The sequence below is a fragment of the Rhineura floridana genome, chromosome 10 (genome assembly GCF_030035675.1).
Source record: "Rhineura floridana isolate rRhiFlo1 chromosome 10, rRhiFlo1.hap2, whole genome shotgun sequence".
NCBI lineage: Eukaryota > Metazoa > Chordata > Lepidosauria > Squamata > Rhineuridae > Rhineura > Rhineura floridana.
Window position 1 is genome coordinate 54,817,306 of NC_084489.1, and position 21,503 is coordinate 54,838,808.

General features: G+C 39.3%; 1 protein-coding gene across 14 annotated transcripts in view; it reads right to left on the reverse strand.

Annotated features, from left to right (window-relative positions):
• Window positions 1–21,503, reverse strand: part of AKAP9 (A-kinase anchoring protein 9) — a 157,814-nt gene that overhangs the window by 80,113 nt on the left and 56,198 nt on the right. For 12 of the 14 annotated variants that reach the window (XM_061587925.1, XM_061587919.1, XM_061587920.1 and 9 more), the window contains 8 exons: window positions 20,850–21,048; window positions 18,005–18,095; window positions 17,243–17,317; window positions 15,918–16,271; window positions 14,282–14,503; window positions 11,854–11,994; window positions 11,315–11,412; window positions 8,835–9,043 (listed from right to left, as the gene is read on the reverse strand). In XM_061587925.1, coding sequence (XP_061443909.1) covers window positions 8,835–9,043; window positions 11,315–11,412; window positions 11,854–11,994; window positions 14,282–14,503; window positions 15,918–16,271; window positions 17,243–17,317; window positions 18,005–18,095; window positions 20,850–21,048 — 1,389 coding nt within the window. The remainder of the gene's footprint in view (window positions 1–8,834; window positions 9,044–11,314; window positions 11,413–11,853; window positions 11,995–14,281; window positions 14,504–15,917; window positions 16,272–17,242; window positions 17,318–18,004; window positions 18,096–20,849; window positions 21,049–21,503) is intronic. The other 2 variants (XM_061587928.1, XM_061587923.1) reach the window with 1 other exon arrangement.

Consider the following 21,503-nt stretch of genomic DNA (forward strand, 5'->3'; position numbering starts at 1 on the left):
CGTGAACAACTGAGGCGAGATCGTCACTGTCCAGATAGGGGCGTAGTTGGGCTACTAGGCGAAGATGGTAAAACGCATTCCGTGCCACCGAGGCCACTTGAGCCTCAAGCGACAAAGAAGGGTCAAAAAGGACCCCCAAACTACAAACCTGTTCCTTCAAGGGGAGTGTAACCCCATCTAGAACAGGATGAACATCCACCATCTGGGCAGGTAAAGAGCTCACCAACAGTGTCTCAGTCTTGTCTGGATTGAGTTTCAGTTTATTAGCTCTCATCCAGTCCATTATCGCGGTCAGGCAACGGTTCAGCACATCAACAGCCTCACCTGAAGAAGGTGAAAAGGAGAAGTAGAGCTGCGTGTCATCAGCGTACTGATGGCAATGCACTCCAAAACTCCGGATGACCGCACCCAGAGGCTGCATGTAGATGTTAAAGAGCATGGGGGACAGAACCGACCCCTGAGGGACTCCACAATGGAGAGTCCAGGGTGTCGAGCAATGTTCCCCAAGCACTACCTTCTGGCGATGATCCGCTAAGTAGGAGCAGAGCCACTGCCAAGCAGTGCCCCCAACTCCCAACTCTGCGAGCCTCCCCAGAAGGATACCATGGTCGATGGTATCAAACGCCGCTGAGAGATCAAGGAGAATCAACAGAGTCACACTCCCCCTGTCCCTCTCCCAACAAAGGTCATCATACAGGGCGACCAAGGCTGTTTCAGTGCCAAAACCGGACTGAAACGGATCCAAATAATCGGTTTCATCCCAAAGCGCCTGGAGCCGGCCAGCGACCACCCGCTCCAAGACCTTGCCCAAAAAAGGGACATTCGCCACCGGTCTATAGTTGTTCAAAACATCTGGGTCCAAAGAAGGTTTCTTTAAAAGAGGTCTCACTACTGCCTCCTTGAGACTACCAGGGACTACTCCCTCTCTCAAGGAGGCATTTATCACCTCTTTGGCCCAGCCGGTGGTTACATCCCTGCCGGCCTTCACCAGCCAAGATGGGCAGGGGTCCAGAGCAGACGTGGTCGCCCGCACCATTCCAAGCACCTTGTCCACTTCCTCGAGCTGCACCAACTGAAATTCATCCAACAATAAAGGACAAGACCGCGTTCTGGACACTTCAATGGATTCATCTGTCATAACATCAGAGTCTAAGTCCCGACGGATGCACGCAATCTTGTCCTGGAACTGCTCCGCAAATTCGTTGCAGCGGGCTTCCGATGTTTCCTTAGTATCATGAGGGCCAAAATTTAGAAGCCCTCGTACCACCCTAAAAAGCTCCGCTGGAAGGCAAAGAGATGATCTAATGGTGGCAGCAAAATAAGACCTCTTTGCTGCCCTAACCGCTTTTACATACAACTTAGTGGAAGCACTTACCAAAGAATGATTACATCCGTCAGGAGTTCGCCTCCACCTGCACTCTAGCCTCCTTCTCTCTTGCTTCATCACTCTCAGCTCCGGGGTATACCACGGTGCTGTATGAGTTCGGCACCGAAGGGGGCGCGCGGGAGTGATCATGTCCTTAGAATTCCTGAACAACATCGGGCATTCCTCGCTAGTTATAAATATTTTGAATTTATGTTTCTAAAGCCTTGTTTAGAGTCTAGATATTTATTAACTGACCAGCTCTATAGTTTCTGTGTGGCAATTCATATGGGCAACTCCTGCAATTAGATGAGACCTGTTATGTCGTGTCCTATGGAAAGCTGAGTAAATGTGGCATGTCCATCTCTTAATCAGGCTTGTGAACTTTTCAGGGGTAGGTGCTGAGCTTGTACAATCATGTTTTCTCCCCAAGCTGGTATCACACAGTGGTGCCACTACAGAGGGAAGACTTCTCTCCTTTGGCTCACCACAGGCTATATATATGGGTCTAAAGTGTATACTCTGCCTCAGTCTCTGGCAAGTGGAGGCTGAAGAGCAACAGTGAAGACCTTGGTAGGGGTAAGAACAAAGCAAGTGCCAGTACAACAAAAGACCTAAAATCACTTTTCACTCCCCAGCTCCTTCTTGCTTTGGTTCTGGTTGATTGTTCATGGGAGCTGTGGATCAAGGGTGCCATTTTAGGTGTTTCAATACCAGATGCTAGCCTGTGCTTCCAAGCTGTTCATAACACAGTCTAATCCACTGTACTAACAACAACATTAAACCTAAATAATTTATGGCAGATGGCCATCTATTCTGTTCTTAAACCCTCCAAACTTTCCAATTTATTTATCTGTCAGCGTTCAGAATAGTTTTGCAACATTTACTTCCCATCTTTCCTCTGCTTAAAGATATGCCTTTGCCCTACACCAGTGGTGAAGAGAACCATTTCTTTACTCATATATAGTTGCTGACCAAACGCAAACGCAAGCCTTTGTTTAGGGAACCCAAAAGGAGGACTTCGTTTACAAACTCTCTCAAAGAAGCATCTAAATTAGTTAAATTAAAACAAAACAAACCATTAAGCTAGGCATCATGGTAAATGCAAGATCAAAGTTCAGGATAAAAAGCTTATGCTATAATGCTGCTCCCAATAAGTAGTGTTTTAGGCTTTTTAAAATGTTTGTATTTTATTGGGTTGCTGTTAGTCACCTTTACCACTACTTAGTGAAAAGGGGTGCAGATTTAATAATCACCCAATTTTTAACAAATGCTTAATATTTCTCTCCTCCTGTACAATTACTTTTCTGCTCCTGTTTCCCATCTTAACAGCACTACTCTGTGCCTCCGGAAAGCAGTGTTATGACACAATCACCTGTTTTGTATAAAATGCTAAATTATTGTAGTGTTACACGCATAAGCATCAGGGCTTGTATGCTCTTCCCTCTTCTGCACAGCTGCAAGGAATACATCAGAAGCTTCCACTACCATTTGCAACATACTGCAGTTACTTGTTATGTCTGAACCTGGACAATTTATGATTTGTCTTAATTATGGTTAATTAATTATGGTTAGGGCAACAAACCAACTACAAACCATGGTTTATGGTCCTGTCTTCTTTCCTAAACTATTGTTTACATCAGTGGAGGGAATAATTGGCCCTCCAGATGTTGCTGGACCACAACTCCCATTATCAGTGACCACTGGCCATGCCAGCTGGGGTTGATGGGAGTTGGAGTTCATCGACATCTGGAGGATCAAAGGTTCCCCACCACTGATTTACACTAAGAACAGTTCTCAGTTCAGACAAAATGAATAATTGTAAATAACTGAAAACAGAAGTCCAAGTTTCCAATCTCCTCCTTAAGGTTATATATCACAGGAGAGAGTAGGGGTAAACTCACAAGGCTTATTCCTGTAGAACTAATACAAACACAAATAATACAAATTCTCTTTGGACTTCTTTTTGTGCTCCGACATCCCTATAAAGTGATGCTTCAGATGTGATACCATTTATACATGAAAAACATTTCCAAACACGAACCTGTATGCATTCCATGTGTGAACAGCTTTATACATGCTAAATGATTTTTTGCTACATGAATGGTCACATCTGTCCAGAATGTGTACATCATATGATTTCCAAAACAGTAGAAGGGGGGGGGGAGAGTGGAATTAAACCAGAAAACATAAAAAAGGAGAACTAGTTCCGCAAAGAGCCAACTATTAAGGCTTATTGTGGCTCAACACATTTCAGAACCAAAGTTCCATCTTCAGGAATTCTGGTTTAAGACTGCTCCTGAAGAAAGAACTTTGGTTCCAAAATATATTGAGCTACAATATGTCTTAACAGTTGGCACTTTTGAGAATTAATATTGTGGTTACACAGCAAATGTTTGTGTACACACACGCACAATCACCATTCGTGATAATCTACATATGTTCTTTGCTCATTTTATGTTCTGCATGGAGGCAATTTCTCCATAGGAATTTTTCCTTATCTGAAAAAGTCCTCAGGCCCAGATCAAATAGTATTCTTGCATAAGACTACATCAAGTTCTGTGCAGACACGGTGGTAAATCATTCTTTGCAGGCACAGCTCTGACATTAAACACCAAAATCTACCAGGATTTATTTTTCAGCTAGGATGACATGCTACACTAAGAGACTGAACACATTAGATATAGTCCTTATGTAGAGTTGCTTACTAAGCTCAGGTCAGTTATTCAATGATGTCAGGTGATTTGGTGCTTTGAAGTTCCAACTTCAGGACTTCAAATGCAGCCAAACTGAGCAGGAAAAAACCTTAGTTTTAGCATCCTGCTTAACACTGGATTCAGGTGCACAATAGAGTTTGCTGCAGGGAGCTCTCTTGTGCACCTGAACCCAGCAGGTTTGACCTCTCCTTGTAGCAGCTAATGTGAGGGTAGGTCAATCCTGCTTAGCACTAGGTTCGGGTGCACAAGAGTTCCCTACAAGAAACTCTTGTGCAACCAAACTGATCACAATTGACCTCCCCACATATCAGCTGATGTGTGGGAGTCTAATCCTGCTTTGAGCGACACTTCAGAAGCTGCACAAGGGGGGTTTGTAGGTACTGACAATCAGTATCACCTGCAAAGCCCCCTTTAGCCCAGTCCTCTTTGGCTCACCTTTACCTGCCCCATACTTGATGTCATGTATGACATCAGGTGTAAGGAAGGTGGGCATGGCTTGTTCAAAACAGCCTCACAGGCCAAATAAGGAAGTCAGGAAGGCTACATTTGACTCAAGAGCCACAGGTTTCCCACCCTTGGTTTTGTACAATTAGCACAAGCCACAGCAAGCCCTGTGCACAAACCTTGGACTCTTGCACTCTTCCCTCCTGCATGGCCAGGAGGAGTTGGAAGCTTTTGCTTGCTTTTTGCTTTTCCTTAACCATGGTTTGTCATCTAGTACTAAGAAAATTTTATTTTAAAAATCATTAAATCAGAGTACCTCTATAATACATGCATTGTATAAACTGGAGGTACACCCAAACCAGCATTAAAGAATATATCCATTACTTCACCAGAGCCTTTGTTTAAAAGTCATATTAGCACAATAGCCTTCTTCAAATATAAATGAGGGCTCGGCATTAATAAAATGCATCTATACAAGTCAATGAATGATGCCCAATTTTCTATAAATGTAACCCATTTTAACAGTTTTCCTTGGAACTTTAAAAAAAATATAGTTTATTTGGCCAGAACCACTAGGTCCCACTTCTTGACTATCCACTCTCTTACATTAGCAATTTTAAGTCATATCTAGTATTTAGCAAAAATTAATCTGGCAACTTAATTTCCAACAATCCAATGTCAAGCCATGGTTTCTGAAGCTGGCTTATTAAAATTAACCATAGTAGTTAAGGTTAAGCACAGCTTCCAGTTTGGGTGACATGGGAAGCCATGATTAACTAAAATCAGAAATAAAAGCTTCAGAATTCCTTCTCTTAGCCAAGGAAGAGAGTAGGGCAGGGGAGAAAGTGAAAGCCCAGGTTCAGTCATGTCACACTAAATCATGATTAACTGTGATTTGCAGACTTGGCCATCAAGTGTCCATTGTAGTAAACATTTCACACAATCAATCACCCTTTTCTGGAAATAATAAAACTGTTAAAACACATAATTTGAAGCAAGTGTTCTTGCGTGGTTTCTCATTTTAGAGTAAATTAAATTAGTTAATTGCCTGCTTTCAATGGGGTTGTACTCCTCCTGAAGGAACAAGTTTGTAGTCTGGGTGTGTTCCTGGATCCATCTCTGTTGACAGAGGGCCCAGGTGACCTCAATGGCTAGGAGTGCTTTTTACCAGTTTAGGCTGGTAAGGCAACTACAGCCATTTCGGGAATACAACAACATGACAACTTTAGTCCTCCAGATTAGATTACTGCAATATGCTGTATGTGTTGTCCTTGAGGTTGGCCCAGAAGCGGCAGTTAGTGCAAAATGCAGCAGCTCAATTGCTCACAGGGGCAGATTATCACCACTACATTATTGCATTGCTAAAAGAATTACATGGGCTGCCTATTACTTTTGAGCTAAGTTCAAGGAGCGGGTATTGGTGTACAAAGCTTTTATACCTAAAACACCCTAGTCTCACCCTTTATATACTCAACCGATCACTGTATTCTGCAGGAGAGGGCTTCCTACAGATGACCTCTCTTCAAGAGGTTTGTTCCGTACAATGCAGGTATTGAGCCTTTAGTTTGGTGGCACCTACCTTTTGGAATTCCCCTGTTACATACTGGACAAGTTGTATTTTCCGTGTCTGTTGAGGACCTTCCTCTTTCAATAAGTCTGCATCTGCATTGGTTTTACATATGGAATTGTTTTTAAATGTTTGTATTGTTTTTATATATGGAATTGGTTTTAATTGTTTTAGACATTTTTTGTTTTATGGCTGTAACTTTTTAAAATAATAATTATATATTTTATTGTTGTAACCAGCTCTGGGACCTTACATTAGACAGGTAAGAAATCTAAAAAAAAAAACAATAAATAAATAAATCGGGCTTGTAACTGGAATCAAGGGTTATGGCAGGCCTTCTCTCATGCTGACAGGGAAAGGCCCAGATTTCTTTGTATTTAAGTGTGGTGCACTCCTACTCTTTCTGCTCACAGAAAGAATAATTTGTTTTATAATAAAAATTGGAAGCCTTTGTGCTGAAGCCACTAGTAAAGAAACCCATGTCGTTAAATTCTGTACTCTATAAATCAGCACGACAAGGTTCATCAGTGTTTATTTTTAAATACTGAGACAAGTTAGTACAAGTTAGAAAAGGCAAGTATAGTCTTGTGTTTTACTGCACACATTCCTTATGCTCCAAAGAGCAGAATCACAAAAAATGACTGACTGATGACCAAAATAACCGAGGCATGGGAAGTCCATGACTGGAAGTTGTTAATAGCTTTGGAGGTCCAGGTGTTTGACTTTGATTGGGAAAATGGCAGTGGGGGCAGGGGGATTAATCCCCATCAGCAACATTTCCTCAGTCCAATTGATCTCTATCCTATGGCTGTTTTTAAGTTACAATTTAAAAGACTGGGAGATTCAAACACAGATTTTCTAGATCTTATCCAGTTTGGTCCTGAAATGCTAAGGAGCTTTCGTTTTCACAAAGACAACCAAGGACTGGCAGAGAAAAGGGGGGGGGGACCCTAGTGATTCTCTATTGCAAGGGTAATCAACATGCAGCCCTCCATATCTGTTGTTCTACAACTCCTATCAGCCACAGTCAGCATGGCCAATAGTTTGGGTTGATGGGACTTGTAGTCCAACAATATCTAGACAGTCCCAGGTTGACTACCCCTGCTCTATGGTAAAGTTGAACAATGATCATAAAACAGTTTCAAAACCATTTTACAAAATATCTTGAGTATGCAATACCTCCAAAAGGACAGTACTCCCAAATTTGCCTTTTTATCAAGCACAGACACAGTTTGCTCACCAATTTATTATTGAAAATCCTTATGTTGTTCCTCCCAAAGTACTTTATTCCTGTGTATTCTCAAGCTTGGTCTGTGGTGATTTTTCATTGGAGACAGCATGTATCCTCACCATTACTTTCATTGTCCCAATAAAAGCACTTATAATGTCAAACCAAGAATGATCATAACACCATATTCTGTCAGACTAATGGCAATATATCATAGTATTTGACAATGCTCATATACAAGCACCTCAAGAAAGGGTAACAAAGAATATTCTATGGTTTAATATTAATTCGCAGTCTCCACATGTTTACAGTATTACAGGAAATATAAACTAGGTTCCATGTTCTAATGTCCCAAGACCTACTGATATTCTTATCTTGTAGGAATGTTTGTGTGTGTATCTTTTCTTAACTATTGTTTGATTAGCCATTAGTAAGGTCAGATGCAATTGCAGTGTTGTTAATTATGGTAAGGAGACTGGGAGTGAGCTGCAGGCTGGCACACTCTTCTGCACAAATTCCTTCCATGATTTGGTTAACTAGCATTAGATAGCACTATGTTATAAAATGTAGCATTATGGTTAGCATCAATGCAGCCAGATTTCTTTAACTAGGGTCTGAAAACCCAGTTCAGAACCTAGTTTCAAGCTCTGGTAACCAGGAATGAATAAGAGTCTGATAATCAAAATATATATTCAGGTGGTGGTTGCTGTTGTTTTTGTGCTAATTCAACACTAAGGCATGGGGAATCCCCACTGCTGCAGAACTCTCATTTACAATGGAATGGGACAAGAAATTGTGATAAGACAGATTGCTGTATTAACGGCTGTACAAAATGTATCTATCTAAAACTGAGTAGGCAAATTAGCCTCTCACTGCCAACTTTAAGATGAATGCTAATTATGATAAAGTGATGTTGGACTTGACATTAAGCTTCTACCAAGATGTAGCTGCTGCCTGATGCTAATTAATTATCTACCTGATGTAGAATTAAAAATGATGAGTATCTATCAAAATCTTGTTCAAGCACATCTAATAACTAGCACAACCAGAAAAACAGCATGAATTGTGGACTCAAGTTGATTTTCTTTTCCAGAATCATGAAATATTTGAAAGCTAGAAATATTTGAGAACTAGATTCTATTCACTATTTCCTCCTGCCCTAAGAGAAAATACACACACCCACACAATTTCTGCCAACTGATAATATTCTCATAGCGGTGTAGTGGAATCTGTTTATCCCTCATAGCTCTTTGTCTAGGGCCTGGAGAAGCACAACCTTTTACCTAGATATCCACATTCTGTGCAGCCATCCTATATACTACCACCCCATACCAAGAAAAAGACCCAATTACAAATTTAAGTTTTAATCCATATAAATCCGTACTCAGTTTTAGGTTTCCTACTACTGAATATATTTTAGAGCCAAATTCTAGAGTTCCTCAACACACCTGTTGTTGGCAGTACAGATTCTGAATAGTTGTCACATAAAAGCAACATAGCCTTCATTGCAATTACCTTCTTCGTATGCCACACAGATGCTTGGCTTTGTGGAATCCTCTGTTCTTGTGTCCCATCCTAGACTTTTAAAAGGCAACCCACATTTTGATGACTGATCTAGTAGGCCCATAACATGGTGTCCAATTGTTTCTTCTACAGCTACAGTAGTCTTCACAACCTCCAATAGAATTTTCATCAGTCTGTTATTAGCTTTCTGCAAGGCACATCTGAAAACAGAAAATTAATGGGAATTCAGTCAAAATATTTTGTCCTTGTCACTTCCTGAATTTGAACATTCAGGACTGGACCTTCATTTCAAGAGCTATATAAAGAACCTAATTAGAACAAGAGACTTTAAGAATTCAATGGGTGCTGACACCATTTAAAAGTCACTGGTAAAGAAAGTGCAAAACATTCTTTCAGAACCTTAATAATTGAATGTGCGAAAAGGAGGACTACATGTCTTCTTTTAGTACAGTCACCAGAGTGTTTTCACAGACTAACCCAGCATTGCAACCTTTGCTTTAGTGACAGACAGGACGCCCAGTTGGTATAACTGAGTTCCAGGAGAAGTGGCTCAACCCTGCACTACATCAGGGATATGGCTCTTCAGTCCTCTGAGGGCTCATAAAAACAAAAAAAATTATCTTCATTATTATTATTTAATCAATTTATAACCATGCCCTTAATTAATTTGATCCAGAGTAGGTCACATACACACACAGAAGACATAACAACAAAATTAAATTAAATACAGCTAATTAAATTAAAATTAAATACAGCTAAATCCTAACAAGCAAAACCCACATCTTACACACAGAAATAAAGGTATTGTATTCAGGATATAAAAGAACACATAAAGCTTAAAAAATACAAATAAATAGCAAATGATAGAAAGTTGAGTGACTGGCATATTAACTCAAACTCAACAAAACACCACTGATTTCCACATGAAATACGTTTGTTACTGAAAGCCAAGGACAAGGGAACATCAAAACTAAGTGACTCCCCCATGCAGAACAAGAAGCATAAACTACGATGCGCTCTCTAAAATATATTGAAAAGGCATTTATTGCCTTACTAAATAAATGATTCCCCTAATTGTGAGAGCAGGGTGCTACACTGTGGCCTGATCCAGCAGGGTTCTTCTTACGTTCTCATGAAAGGAGTGGGGGGGGAGGGGGCGCAGACATTTAATTGGGCAAAAAGTATTGTTATCTGTGTTGCCTGATCCTACATATATTTATTGAGAATTAAGTCCCACTACGTTAAACGGAGCCTACTCCTGGGAAAGTGGCACAGAATTCCAGGTTTTTAGCACCAGTCTACACGTTTTTAAAAAAGACTTTTAGGTCACCTTTTGGGGAATGTTGACCCAGAACTAACTCTCATTATTTTCAATGTAACTCACTCCAGATAAGTGTATTTAGGGCTGATGCCTTTTCAGGATAAAAATAATCTCAATGCCAACTCTGTACTTTCATTTTGAGGAAAACTTTCACATAAAAAACAAATTTAAATGCCCACCTGTAGTTATGATATAAAAATAAGCAAGCAACAGTTATATTGCTGCACAGGATCCCCATACCTTTAAAGATAATATATTATAACATCCTATTTATAAGTGAAATAAACTACTTTAGTTTATAAAATGCTGCACATCAGTTCTTACTGTATTTCTTGTGATTTATATTTGTTATCCACCAAGAAGAAGAGAGATTAGATTGACAAAACTGCAGAGGATTAGATGATACAAGAATTGGAGAGCTTGTCTAGGAAATGAATGTTATTAGGACTTAGTAATATTTTTATGGAAATTACTAAAAAGGGAGAAACAAAATGTAGAGAAAACCCTCAGGAACATGTCATAATTCCTTTTGCTGCATGTGTGGGAACCTTTGGCAGTCCAGATGTTGTGTGCCATGTTTGCTGGGGGTAATGGGAATGGTAGTTCAGCAACATTTGGAGAGCCAAACATTCCCCACAACTGTTTTATTGTAATCTCTTAAACTGTATCAGCCAACTGGCAAAATTATTGTTATGGAAAGCCATACTGTGAATATATATATATGAATAAAGGTATGATAATATCATAGATGTAAATTTAGTATAATATGGACAAATCAGTTTAACATATGTACACAGCCATAGATGCAACGTAAGCCACTAATGGTCACTACAAAATCAGGTAGCAATATGGCTACTTGTTTAATTCAGTAATTAAATTATAAACCAACCCCCTAGAGTCTTTAATGTGTAACCATTCAGAGTAAGAAGTGGCAAGGATCCAATACAGGCCCATTTTGGTCAAGAGGTGTCTTGAGATGGAAACAGCTTCAGAGCTGCAGTCACGTTATATAGGTTGACTCCTAACAAAGTGTGAATATATCATCTGCTTTGACCTATCAGACCTGAAGTTATGCAACTTACAAGGCTAAAATATTTCTTTCACTTGTTAGTATAAAGAGTATCACACTTCAGTCTTCTTCATAGCATACCTTTCTTTTGAAAGGACATCTGGAGAAGCTTCTTCATGCCTTCCATCTTCACCTTCTAAGATCTGCTCTTCGGATTCATTTTGACATACATTTTCATTCTGGGTAAGTTTTGGCAATGGAAGAGAAGAAAAGAGAGACAAAAATCCTGTCATGTTGGAATCAGCACACTGTTCTACTCACAGCCATGTTATAAAATGGAAAAAAATCACAAGCTTCATGTGGTAATAATTAACTATCCTGCTATCAGACACCTAAAGCTGCAGATTGAAATAGTTTAGTTACAGCCTATAAGAGTCAGGTTTGTTGTGCTAAGTAAATAGCATATTGGTTCCTTGTTGGAGGTTACTACAGCAACATTAAAATTAGAATTTGCCTTCAATATAATGCCAACTGTCTAAGCTCCACCTTCTTGTTTTATCATACCCCACTTAAGTAAATTCGACACATTAGGAAAACGCCCTGTGCTGAAAAGAGCAACAATAGCAATGCTACTTTGTTTACATTCCACAGCTTCCAAAGACAACCAAGGTCTACACTACCTGAGTCTGAGTACCACTGTTTATTAGCTCACAGGGTAGCTTCTCTCTCCCTGGTATTAACTGCTCCTTTAGTGATTCTAGTTCCTCTAAAAGCATCTGCTCCCTTTCTGTGATGATGTTTTCACTATCCAGTGGGTCACCCTAAAAGGAGAAGAGCACACCACTAACATGTTAGAAATACCACAAAAGGAACCAAACATATATTTGTTATCATAAAGGTAGGTCCTAGATATTACACCAAAAACATTCTGTTCCCTTTAATCATGGAGTCAAAGACAAATGTCAGTCTGAGATTAAAGCACTGAGATAAAAAAATCAGTTTCTCTCTCTCTCTCTCCTATTTTTGTGTGTGTATTGGATCTGGATTTGCTCTTATGTGAATGGAAGGGGTTTTCTGCAACAGCTTTCTTGGTAGCTGTGAGGGCAAAGAAAAATTAGTGAAAATCAGCTCCCCTTCTTTCAAAGCAAATGGAACTCCATGGAGTACAAATCTGAATAGGATCTCTCTCAATCTCTCTCTCTGTGCACACACACACACACACACACTTTTTAACATCTACAGACAACATACTGCTTGATCAACTTTGTAATAAGGCTGAATCAAGCTAACCTCCCATTTAAAACAGACTTCCCTCCTTATTTACATATTTCATGGAATTTAATCACAGCCAAATTTGACACCTTTTCATCCTCATATCAAAGACAGCTATTGAATTTGTATTCCCAATGTCCTTGTCAACATGTACTGCTAAGCCAAACTGTGGCTTAGTGCAAACAAGCTTGTGGGTTCTCTGGAGCTTGGTTTTAGACAACATGCTAAGCCATGGTTTGGCTCAGCACAGCGCAGCAGCAGAAGGGCTAGGGAGGAGCAAAACAGCTGTGATCTCCTCTCCAGGAGCCCACACATTTGCTCATTCACACTAAGATATAGTTTGGCTTCATTGCTTTATAAATGGGAGTATTATTGTTCCTATTTTATCACTGAAGAACTGAAACTTGAAAAGGCGAGGACCACATTTCAGTTTAAAGAAATAATCTTAAGACTCCTTGAGTCATGAAAATTGCCTACATTGTAGTATATTGGTAGCAACAAGAAATTTACTCATTGTATCTATATTAAAAAACAAGTAATAATGGAGATGTCAAGACCAGACCCTTATCAAAGATATACCAAATTCTAAAGAAAAAACTACAGCAAACCCATGCTGTTTTATGCAAAAATGGAATAAAGAACTAAACATGGAGATTCCTCAAGAAGTATAGCAGTTCATATTCCAAAAAGGGTCCAATTGTTCAATTTTGACATTGCATAAACAGAGTTGTACAAAGATGGCAACTCAATGGTATTAAGACTCCTTGGAAAAGTAAAATGATCAGTAAAACTGGAGATGGAAAGTGTTGGGTTTGTCAGGAGCAGAAAGGAGATTTTCTGCATATGTGCTGGGGCTGCAGAAAAGCAAGAGTTATTTGGAAAAGAGTGGGAGAAATAGTTAAATAAATGTTCAACATTCAATTGGTTGTGGATCCTTTGTTATGTCTTCTAAATTATATGCAGGGGCAAGACAGCATTTAAAAACATCAGTCACAGATTCTATATGTAATAATGATTGCAAGGATACTCTTCGCTAAAATGTGGAAACAGGAAAAAGGACCAAGGAAAATAGAACTGATTAGGAAGATTTGGGAACAATTGGAAGGGGGAAATTGAAAAATGGGCTCCAATGATTGTTGTTATGTGCCTTCAAGTCGATCACGATTTATGGCAACCCTATGAATCAGCAACCTCCAAGAGCATCTGTTGTGAACCACCCTGTTCAGATTGTGTAAGTTCAGGTCTGTGGCTTCCTTTATGGAATCAGTCCATCTCTTGTTTGGCCTTCCTCTTTTTCTACTCCCTTCTGTTTTTCCCACCATTATTGTCTTTTCTAGTGAATCATGTCTTCTCATTATATGAGAAAAGAGAGCTGGGTATAAAGGATCTCGGAATAAATTGTCTGCTGCCATAAATTACTATCTATAATTCATGAAATTTTAATATTATTAATAATTGATTATTAATAACTAGCTATTTATGAAATTAGTGAAATATTAGTTATTGCAATATTAGTATAATGAATTTAACTATTATAAGATCTCTGGATTATAAATTGTTTGCTAAGGCAATGATATTTGATCTGTATTTATGGTTGTTTCTTATGTTTATGTGTGTTTTTGATGAATGTAGTGGATGTATTCTAGCTTAATAAATAATTATATTTAATTAAAAAATTGAGATTTCAAGACAAAACACATGAAAAATGTACCCTTCAGACAAAATGTATCGTGGGTTTTTTTGTACATGACGTAGAGATTATAGAAAACCATGGGAGGGGGATGTTTCTATTTTGTCCATAATTCCAGATCTTTCCTGTCTCAAGGCTCACATTACCTCTGCTAACTGTACTTTAAGCCTATCAAGCTCTGCTAGGAGGATCTCTTGATTTTCTTTCTGCCATTCCATCTGCTTCATGTGACTCTGTTTCAATATTTCTGTTGCCTGCTGATGTTCTTCATACTGACGGACAAGCTCTTGACGCATATCTTCCAAACGCTCTTCATACAATGATATCTGATTTGAGGCTACTATGCTGGTTGAAGCTTCATTTGTAACCTGTAATTTTTGTTGACAATGTTAAAAATGGCAGGTCGTCCATGTAGGAAATGTTACCTTATGTTAAACAGGTATAAGTCACAAAGCTGACTGAACGGCAGCCTACATACAGCCTTACTAAATGTAATTTGCACAGTACAGGATTTCTAAAGTCAGAATTCTGTCAGTTCAGTGGCAAGCTGAGGATTCCAAACCTGTGTTTTGCATTGCTATGGAAAGTGTCAGTGTGGGAAGGGTGCAGGCAGGCAAGAGGATGCTGAACCCTTCTCTCTAGCCATTTTCCCCCTCATCCTCTCTTCTCAATTCCTTTTCACCACTGGGAGAAAAGTGAATGGGGGGAGGGCTTGCAAAAGAAAAATAATGTATCAGTGAAGGGGAAAGCAGAGATCCCCTAGCTCAAGGCCACTCTCTTTCACTTTAGCAACAAGCACACAGTTGTGAATCACATGACTGACAGTTTTTAAAATTTAATCAATTTATAGGCTGCTTGCTATAAAAAGAAAATAGTTCCACGATATTTTAATTTCTAGTCTGTCCACCCAGATCTAGCCCAAATAAAAAGGGTCTTTCAGTTCTTTCAGAACATACATGCTCGTATGTTTTTGAGTCTTTAGGCAGAAGGAATTCAAAAATTGGATTTAAATTACTTATCAGTGTGCCTCTCTACATGCAATCTTTGTATTGAGGTGGCACATGGCAAGGATTCAAGATACCACATTTAATCCGCTACTGTAAGTATTTATGTAGCACCTTTGAATAAGTGGCCAATACAAGTGTTTGCAATAGTGAAAACAAGTGAAATAGGTGAAAAAATTATTTTAAGATGTGCCCAGAAATGTCTAGAGTGCTAGTAATGATCTCAGGAATACACAGTGTGTTAAATGGCAGACCGCTACATTTTGCACTACCTATAGCTTCTGAACAAACACTGAAGGCTACAAACCTGAACAGTTACTTGGGAGTAAGGCCACTGAAAATAGTGACTTACTTCAGAGGAAACATACATACTGTTAATACACATTTAGTACACATGAACCTATTAAGTTAGAAATATCAGTTAAAAAATGAAGATGTATAAAACCATACTTCACTAATAAGAACATTTATTTTATATACAGTGCAATCCTATGCACATATACTCACAAGTAAGCACCATCAGGTTCTATTAGGCTTAGTGCCAGATAAATGCATTGCAGCCATAGTGGACTTTTATGTCTTATTTTACATGATATCGTTTGAACCATAAAAGCTGATTAGCAACTTCCACAATTAGAGCCCCCTCCCCGCCAGTTCTCAAGCATGATGATGCACTGCAGAACAGAGTAAGTGATTTGCTAGTTATGGACTGGGAATGAATCTCACCAGGTTAGAATTTTCAAAATAAATTATTTGGAATATATTTGACTATACTTACCAGAGATGTCTTCTGCATAAGCTCTTTGTAATTTGAGGAAGTGTCTGTTGAATCAATGTTGTGCAACCCAAATATTTTAGCAGGCTTCGCATCTGATTGAAATTGTCCTTCAAGAGATGAAGTTTCACCACGTTCTTCGCTGATCTCTCTACTAAGTGATTTGAATTCTTCATATTTAGTGCTTCTCTCTTCATTTTGATGGCTATCTAATTCTTCAGGACATTCTTTTCTACAGACATTATTATCCTGTTGAGCTTGTATTGGTATCATTGAAGACATTTCTTCCTCCACTAGATTAGCAATCCTTGCTAGTTCACTTTTCTGTGCAAACTCTACACTCATTGTTACAACCACCTTAACAACAAATGGAGACACAGAGAGGAGTTACTTTAGATTTCTGTATAAACCAGTGAATGAAACATTTCCTCAGCTAATAGTGTAAAATTACGCTTGCATTACACGTATTAAAACAAGGATTCAACAAAATAATTTTTATTTTTAATCTATTGTGACATTTGGACCGTACAAACTGCAGAATATACATGGTTTAATGGGAATTAGCTACAGGAATGCTGAAGCAGTATAACGAGCAATATACATATGGACTTACTTATATGGCAAGGCATGCACCTCAAAGTATTTAATATAGGACATAGCAGTGACAGGAATATTTCTTGATTTAGTGCATAGTTTGTGCTAGCCATAAATTAGAAGCCAAACTTTTAAACCAGGGATGAGGGACCTTTTTTAGACCATGGGCTGCATTCCCTTATGGGCAACTTTAGGGGGACAGGAGTTCACATGTTAGTGGTGGGAAGGTACAGAGGCAAAATTGGAAACCGCGATGGAGGTGACTCCTGTTTTTGTGCAGTTCAGTACATTTCAGCCACACACAAGTTAGAGGTTTCTACACCCCACCACCCATCAATATTTTTCCAGTCAGGTAAGCAAGAGGCATTATCACAGTTCAAGGACATATTCAGGCCAGGCAAAAGCCCTTGAAGAGAGTGCAGGAAAGGGCTGATGAGAGGTGTAGCCTTGGGAGAATCTCAAGGGCCAAATAGAGGGATGCATCTAACTCCTGCCCCCAGCCTGAGGTTTCCCACTCTGTTCTAAACTGTCACACAAATGATGGTTTATTTTTGGCACCTTTATCTTCTTTCTGATCAACACTCTTGTCTTTAGGGGCAGTGGCTTCTGGAGGCAGGTCATAAATATGGCTTGCCAGTTTAAACCACATGCCAAACTATAGTAAACCCTCCTGAACCATGGTTTGGCATGATATCTGAATTAAGCCCCAATATATCCCCCTAGTAGGACCGTACCTTTGCTATTTCTTGCAGTAATTTTTCTTGGTACTGTTTTTCAAGAAATTCAGGAATGCCAACTTCATTAAGGAGCTATAAAAAAAGAAGAAAAGACATGTGTTCATTTTTTAATAAAATCCATTCTGACTATTTTTAAAGTTTTGCTGTACACATTATAAGCTATGCCTTCAGTGTGACGCAAGATGATGGCTGAGAAGAAAATGTTTCCTATAACCTGAAGAAACTTTAAAAGTTATAAATACATTAATATTATGCCAATACAATGATGATTTCTTGAAGTAATATAATACCAATTCCGCATTCTTTTATTGGTTATTGTTATAACACCACAGGTTTTTGTAGGAAAAAGCCTGGCACTAGCCCATCTTGCATCTAAGAAAGGTTTTGAAAGCTCAGACCACAAACTATTTTTAAGATGCCACAGGGTCCTGGTTTTTCGCTGGAAGAGAGTTAACACAGATTGTTACCCTTTTGAAACGCATACTGAGTGTTCCTCTGAGAAACAAAACAGAAGTTGTTAGAGTGAAGACAGCCTCATGGCTAAGTATGAGATCTAGATCCACTTCAGTAAAGCTAATGGTACTATCTTAGATTTCTTGATCTCATTTTGTGAATCAGTTAATGGCAATGAAATTTGTTTACAATTTTTGTGTTTGTCTGTGGAAGGTTTTATACTGATGAGGATCTCTTATTTGTAGATTATGTACATTATGTCTGAAACACTAAAAACAAGTAAAAATCCAGAGTATACTACAGTACCTCTACTGCCTTTTCCGTACTTTGTTGAAAAGCACTTTCAGCACACTTCCCATTCTGCTTAACTTCATTTACCTGTGTTTCCACAGAAATACTAAAAAGAAAATAAAAAAGGTGAAACATTTGGTGGCTTTTCTTCTGTTAAAAATATATATATTGTTAAAAGCAAAAAAAAATCCAATAAAACGATCCAGAGCAATTGGATATTAACAAACAACAACAGACACTTCCTCTTGAAGTGGCAAGGATAGGAAAGCGCAATCAGATTTCTTACAACTGCCAAGCATTGGTATCAGAGGTTATCAAAACAATTTAGCTTACGGATACCAGAGAGGTCACCTGCATCAAGTTTGGGAGTTTCCAAACCTAAAGCACACTGGGTGGGACCTTATAAACAAGCAGGCTTCACACTCTCCCAAGGCCTCCAATTAACCAAAATGACCTCCCCTCTCTCACTGGGTGAGTCACTAGTACATTCCCCTCTCCCTCCTTCGCACTAAAATGGCAGAGCACCCTCGTCCTTGTCTCATACTGCAGCAGTGATAGATGAGCAAGAATTTGATGGAACACAGTTTTGCCTGGCTCTCTAGCCTGCTGCATGCTATTCTGCTACCCATCAGCAGATGATTGCTCACATGCCCCACTCTCACTCTTTCCAGTTCTTAAGAGAGCAGAGACACAAGAGGGAGGGACTGATGTTGTTGTTGTTGATGTTCAGTCTCATCCCTTGTGCTCTTATGTTCCTGCTGTTTCTATAGATCCTGTGGAAGCTGGAAACTAGGTGTTTTCAATTTCCACAGGGCAAGGACTCATCCTGCAGCAGATGATCTCCCACATGCCCCATTCACTCTCACTTTACATTTGTAAACGTTCAAACAGAAAGTCCAGGAGAAAGGGGGTGATGTTCAATGTTTTCCTCAGTGTTCTTGCTCTTTGTGATCAAGGTGCAACAGTGACAACAATGACACTTGTACTTGTTACAAAAGACATATTCTCATTCCTCCTTGATCCCCTGGCTAGCTATTACAACTGCTGTGGATAGGGAAACAACTGGAGACAGATAAGCAGATAAACCCAAAGGTATGAAAAGTGTCTCTCTCAAGTCTTAAATACATATTATTATTATTATTATTATTAATTATTATTAATTTAAATTCCATAGAATTAAAACTGTAATACAATAAAATGTAAGAAATAAAACAAGCAGTAAAATACCATTACAAATCAGTATGAATAGTTAATGTGATAGGAGTGCTGTCTCCCATCTTCAACCACAAATCCACAGACATGCCATGGACCACCTGAATGTCCACGGACCACAGTTTGGGAACCTCCCTGCTGTACGTTAAATAAGAGCCCTGCTTATTTGGCCCACTAGAATTTGCCCTATGTTGGATCCATTCCCTACTCCCCCTCACTATGCTTTGAAAGATTCAACTGGACACTTAGTTGAAGAGGTGAAGTCACAGAAGTGGGTTCTGTTATAACCTCTCTTCATATATTAAAATCCTATTCCAGTGTAAGAAATATATTTATCACTACAGAAAATAATTTCCACATAAAATGTCATAAAATATTTTAAAAAGTATGTCCTTGTATAATTGATGATATGTACACATTTTTAAATTGGTTTTCTTTCTGCATTATAACCAGGAGCCTGTCAGACACTATCACCCCAAACATCTACCCATGGTAAGATTAGAAGGTTTTAGGCTTGCATGGTCCTTTTGCATCACTTCCCCATATGTAGAAGATAATGACACAAAACAATCCAAGCTTTGTTTGCATATGGGATACAAGACTCACTCCAAGTTTCACCTTATGTAGACATTTAAGAAGGACAAATAGCATTGGTCTGATAATGCTTTTTTGTTAAGTATAGAAACTTTGAAGATGATAAAACTCATTCAGCTGTAAGAACTTGTTTTCTATACTCTCAAAGACCTCAGTCAAGGCAAGCCCATCCCAATAAAAGCAGCTGGTGGGGGTGTGTGGAGGCAGAATCCTTAGGGCCCCAGGCAAACTGGGAAAATCCTCTGCAGGGGAACCACAGGGACACTGGAAGCTGCCTAATACCATTGTTCCATCTAGTGCAGTGTTGACTACGCAGACTGTCTGCAGTTCTCCAGGGTTTCAGAAAGACATCCTTCCGTGGCAATGCCAGGGATTGAACTAGGACCTTTGCATTCAAAGCATATGCTCTACAACCAAACCATGGCACACACCACATCACAGACCATTCAGACAACATGGTCTGAAGTGCTGGGGGCAACTTCCACCCCATTCCCCCAATTGCAACCTCTTTTTATTCATTCTATACAAGTTAACAGATCATTGTGTTTTCCTTCACTTACATGGAACATGGCCACAATTGTGAAAATCCTTGAGGAGGAAGCAAAAATCTTCCCTTCCACAGCTCCATATATTAAAATAGGGATGGGAGCCCAAACTTATTTTTAACCTCCGTGGCGCAGAGTGGTAAGCGGCGGTAACGCAGCCGAAAGCTCTGCTCATGGCCGGAGTTCGATTCCAACGGAAGGAGGAAGTCGAATCTCCGGTAAAATGGGTCGAGGTCTACTCAGCCTTCCATCCATCCGTGGTTGGTAAAATGAGTACCCGGCATATGCTGGGGGGTAAAGAAAGGCCGGGGAAGGAACTGGCAATCCCACCCCATATTTACGGTCTGCCTAGTAAATGTCACAAGACGTTACCCTAAGAGTCGGAAACGACTCGCACTACAAGTGTGGGGACACCTTTACCTTTACCTTACAGCAGCAAAATTACTTGAGCTAACTCTATTATAGTCTTGGTTATTGGAAAAAAAAGGAAAAGCAGAAACTTTAGGTACCTGAAACACTCAGAAGCCTCACTGCCATCTTGGAGTCTGTTTTGCAAGTGGACTATCTCTACAATATATCTTTCCTCAGTTTCTTTCAACTGCTGATGGAAATATGATCGGAGGCGCTCAACTTCTTGAGCATGTTGTTCTTCAAGTTGAAATTTAAAGTTATCGATTTCTTCCCAAGAAGGTGACATGACTTTAAGATCTGTATAATTCATAAACAATCACACTAAATACAGTTCACCTCAACAGTGAAAAAAACAAAGAGCAATAATATCAGAGTAACAATTCTTTCAACAAGGAATACAGTTTGTTATTTTATTGAATGATGCATACCTGTCCCTTCCTGCAGCTGACAAAGAATAACTCTGTAGCTATTAGCAATCACTCCAAAGAGCTTAGGAATTCATGTGTGCTTCTAAGTTGCATTCAACTTTCAGGGTTCTTAGCCCCAGAATGCAAACTAAGTGGAACCCTCATCAAGATGGGTCAGCACTTGTTCAAAAGGTAAAGAGATACTGAATCTGACCCAGATGCAGGTCAGCTCAAGCTATGTACTGAGGTGGGTGTTGGTTTTCAGTTGTGGAGAGAGCTTTGTTTTTTTTCTGCCTTTGCTTCTCAACTAGCATGCATGCAGGATCCAGATCAAAATTGCACATA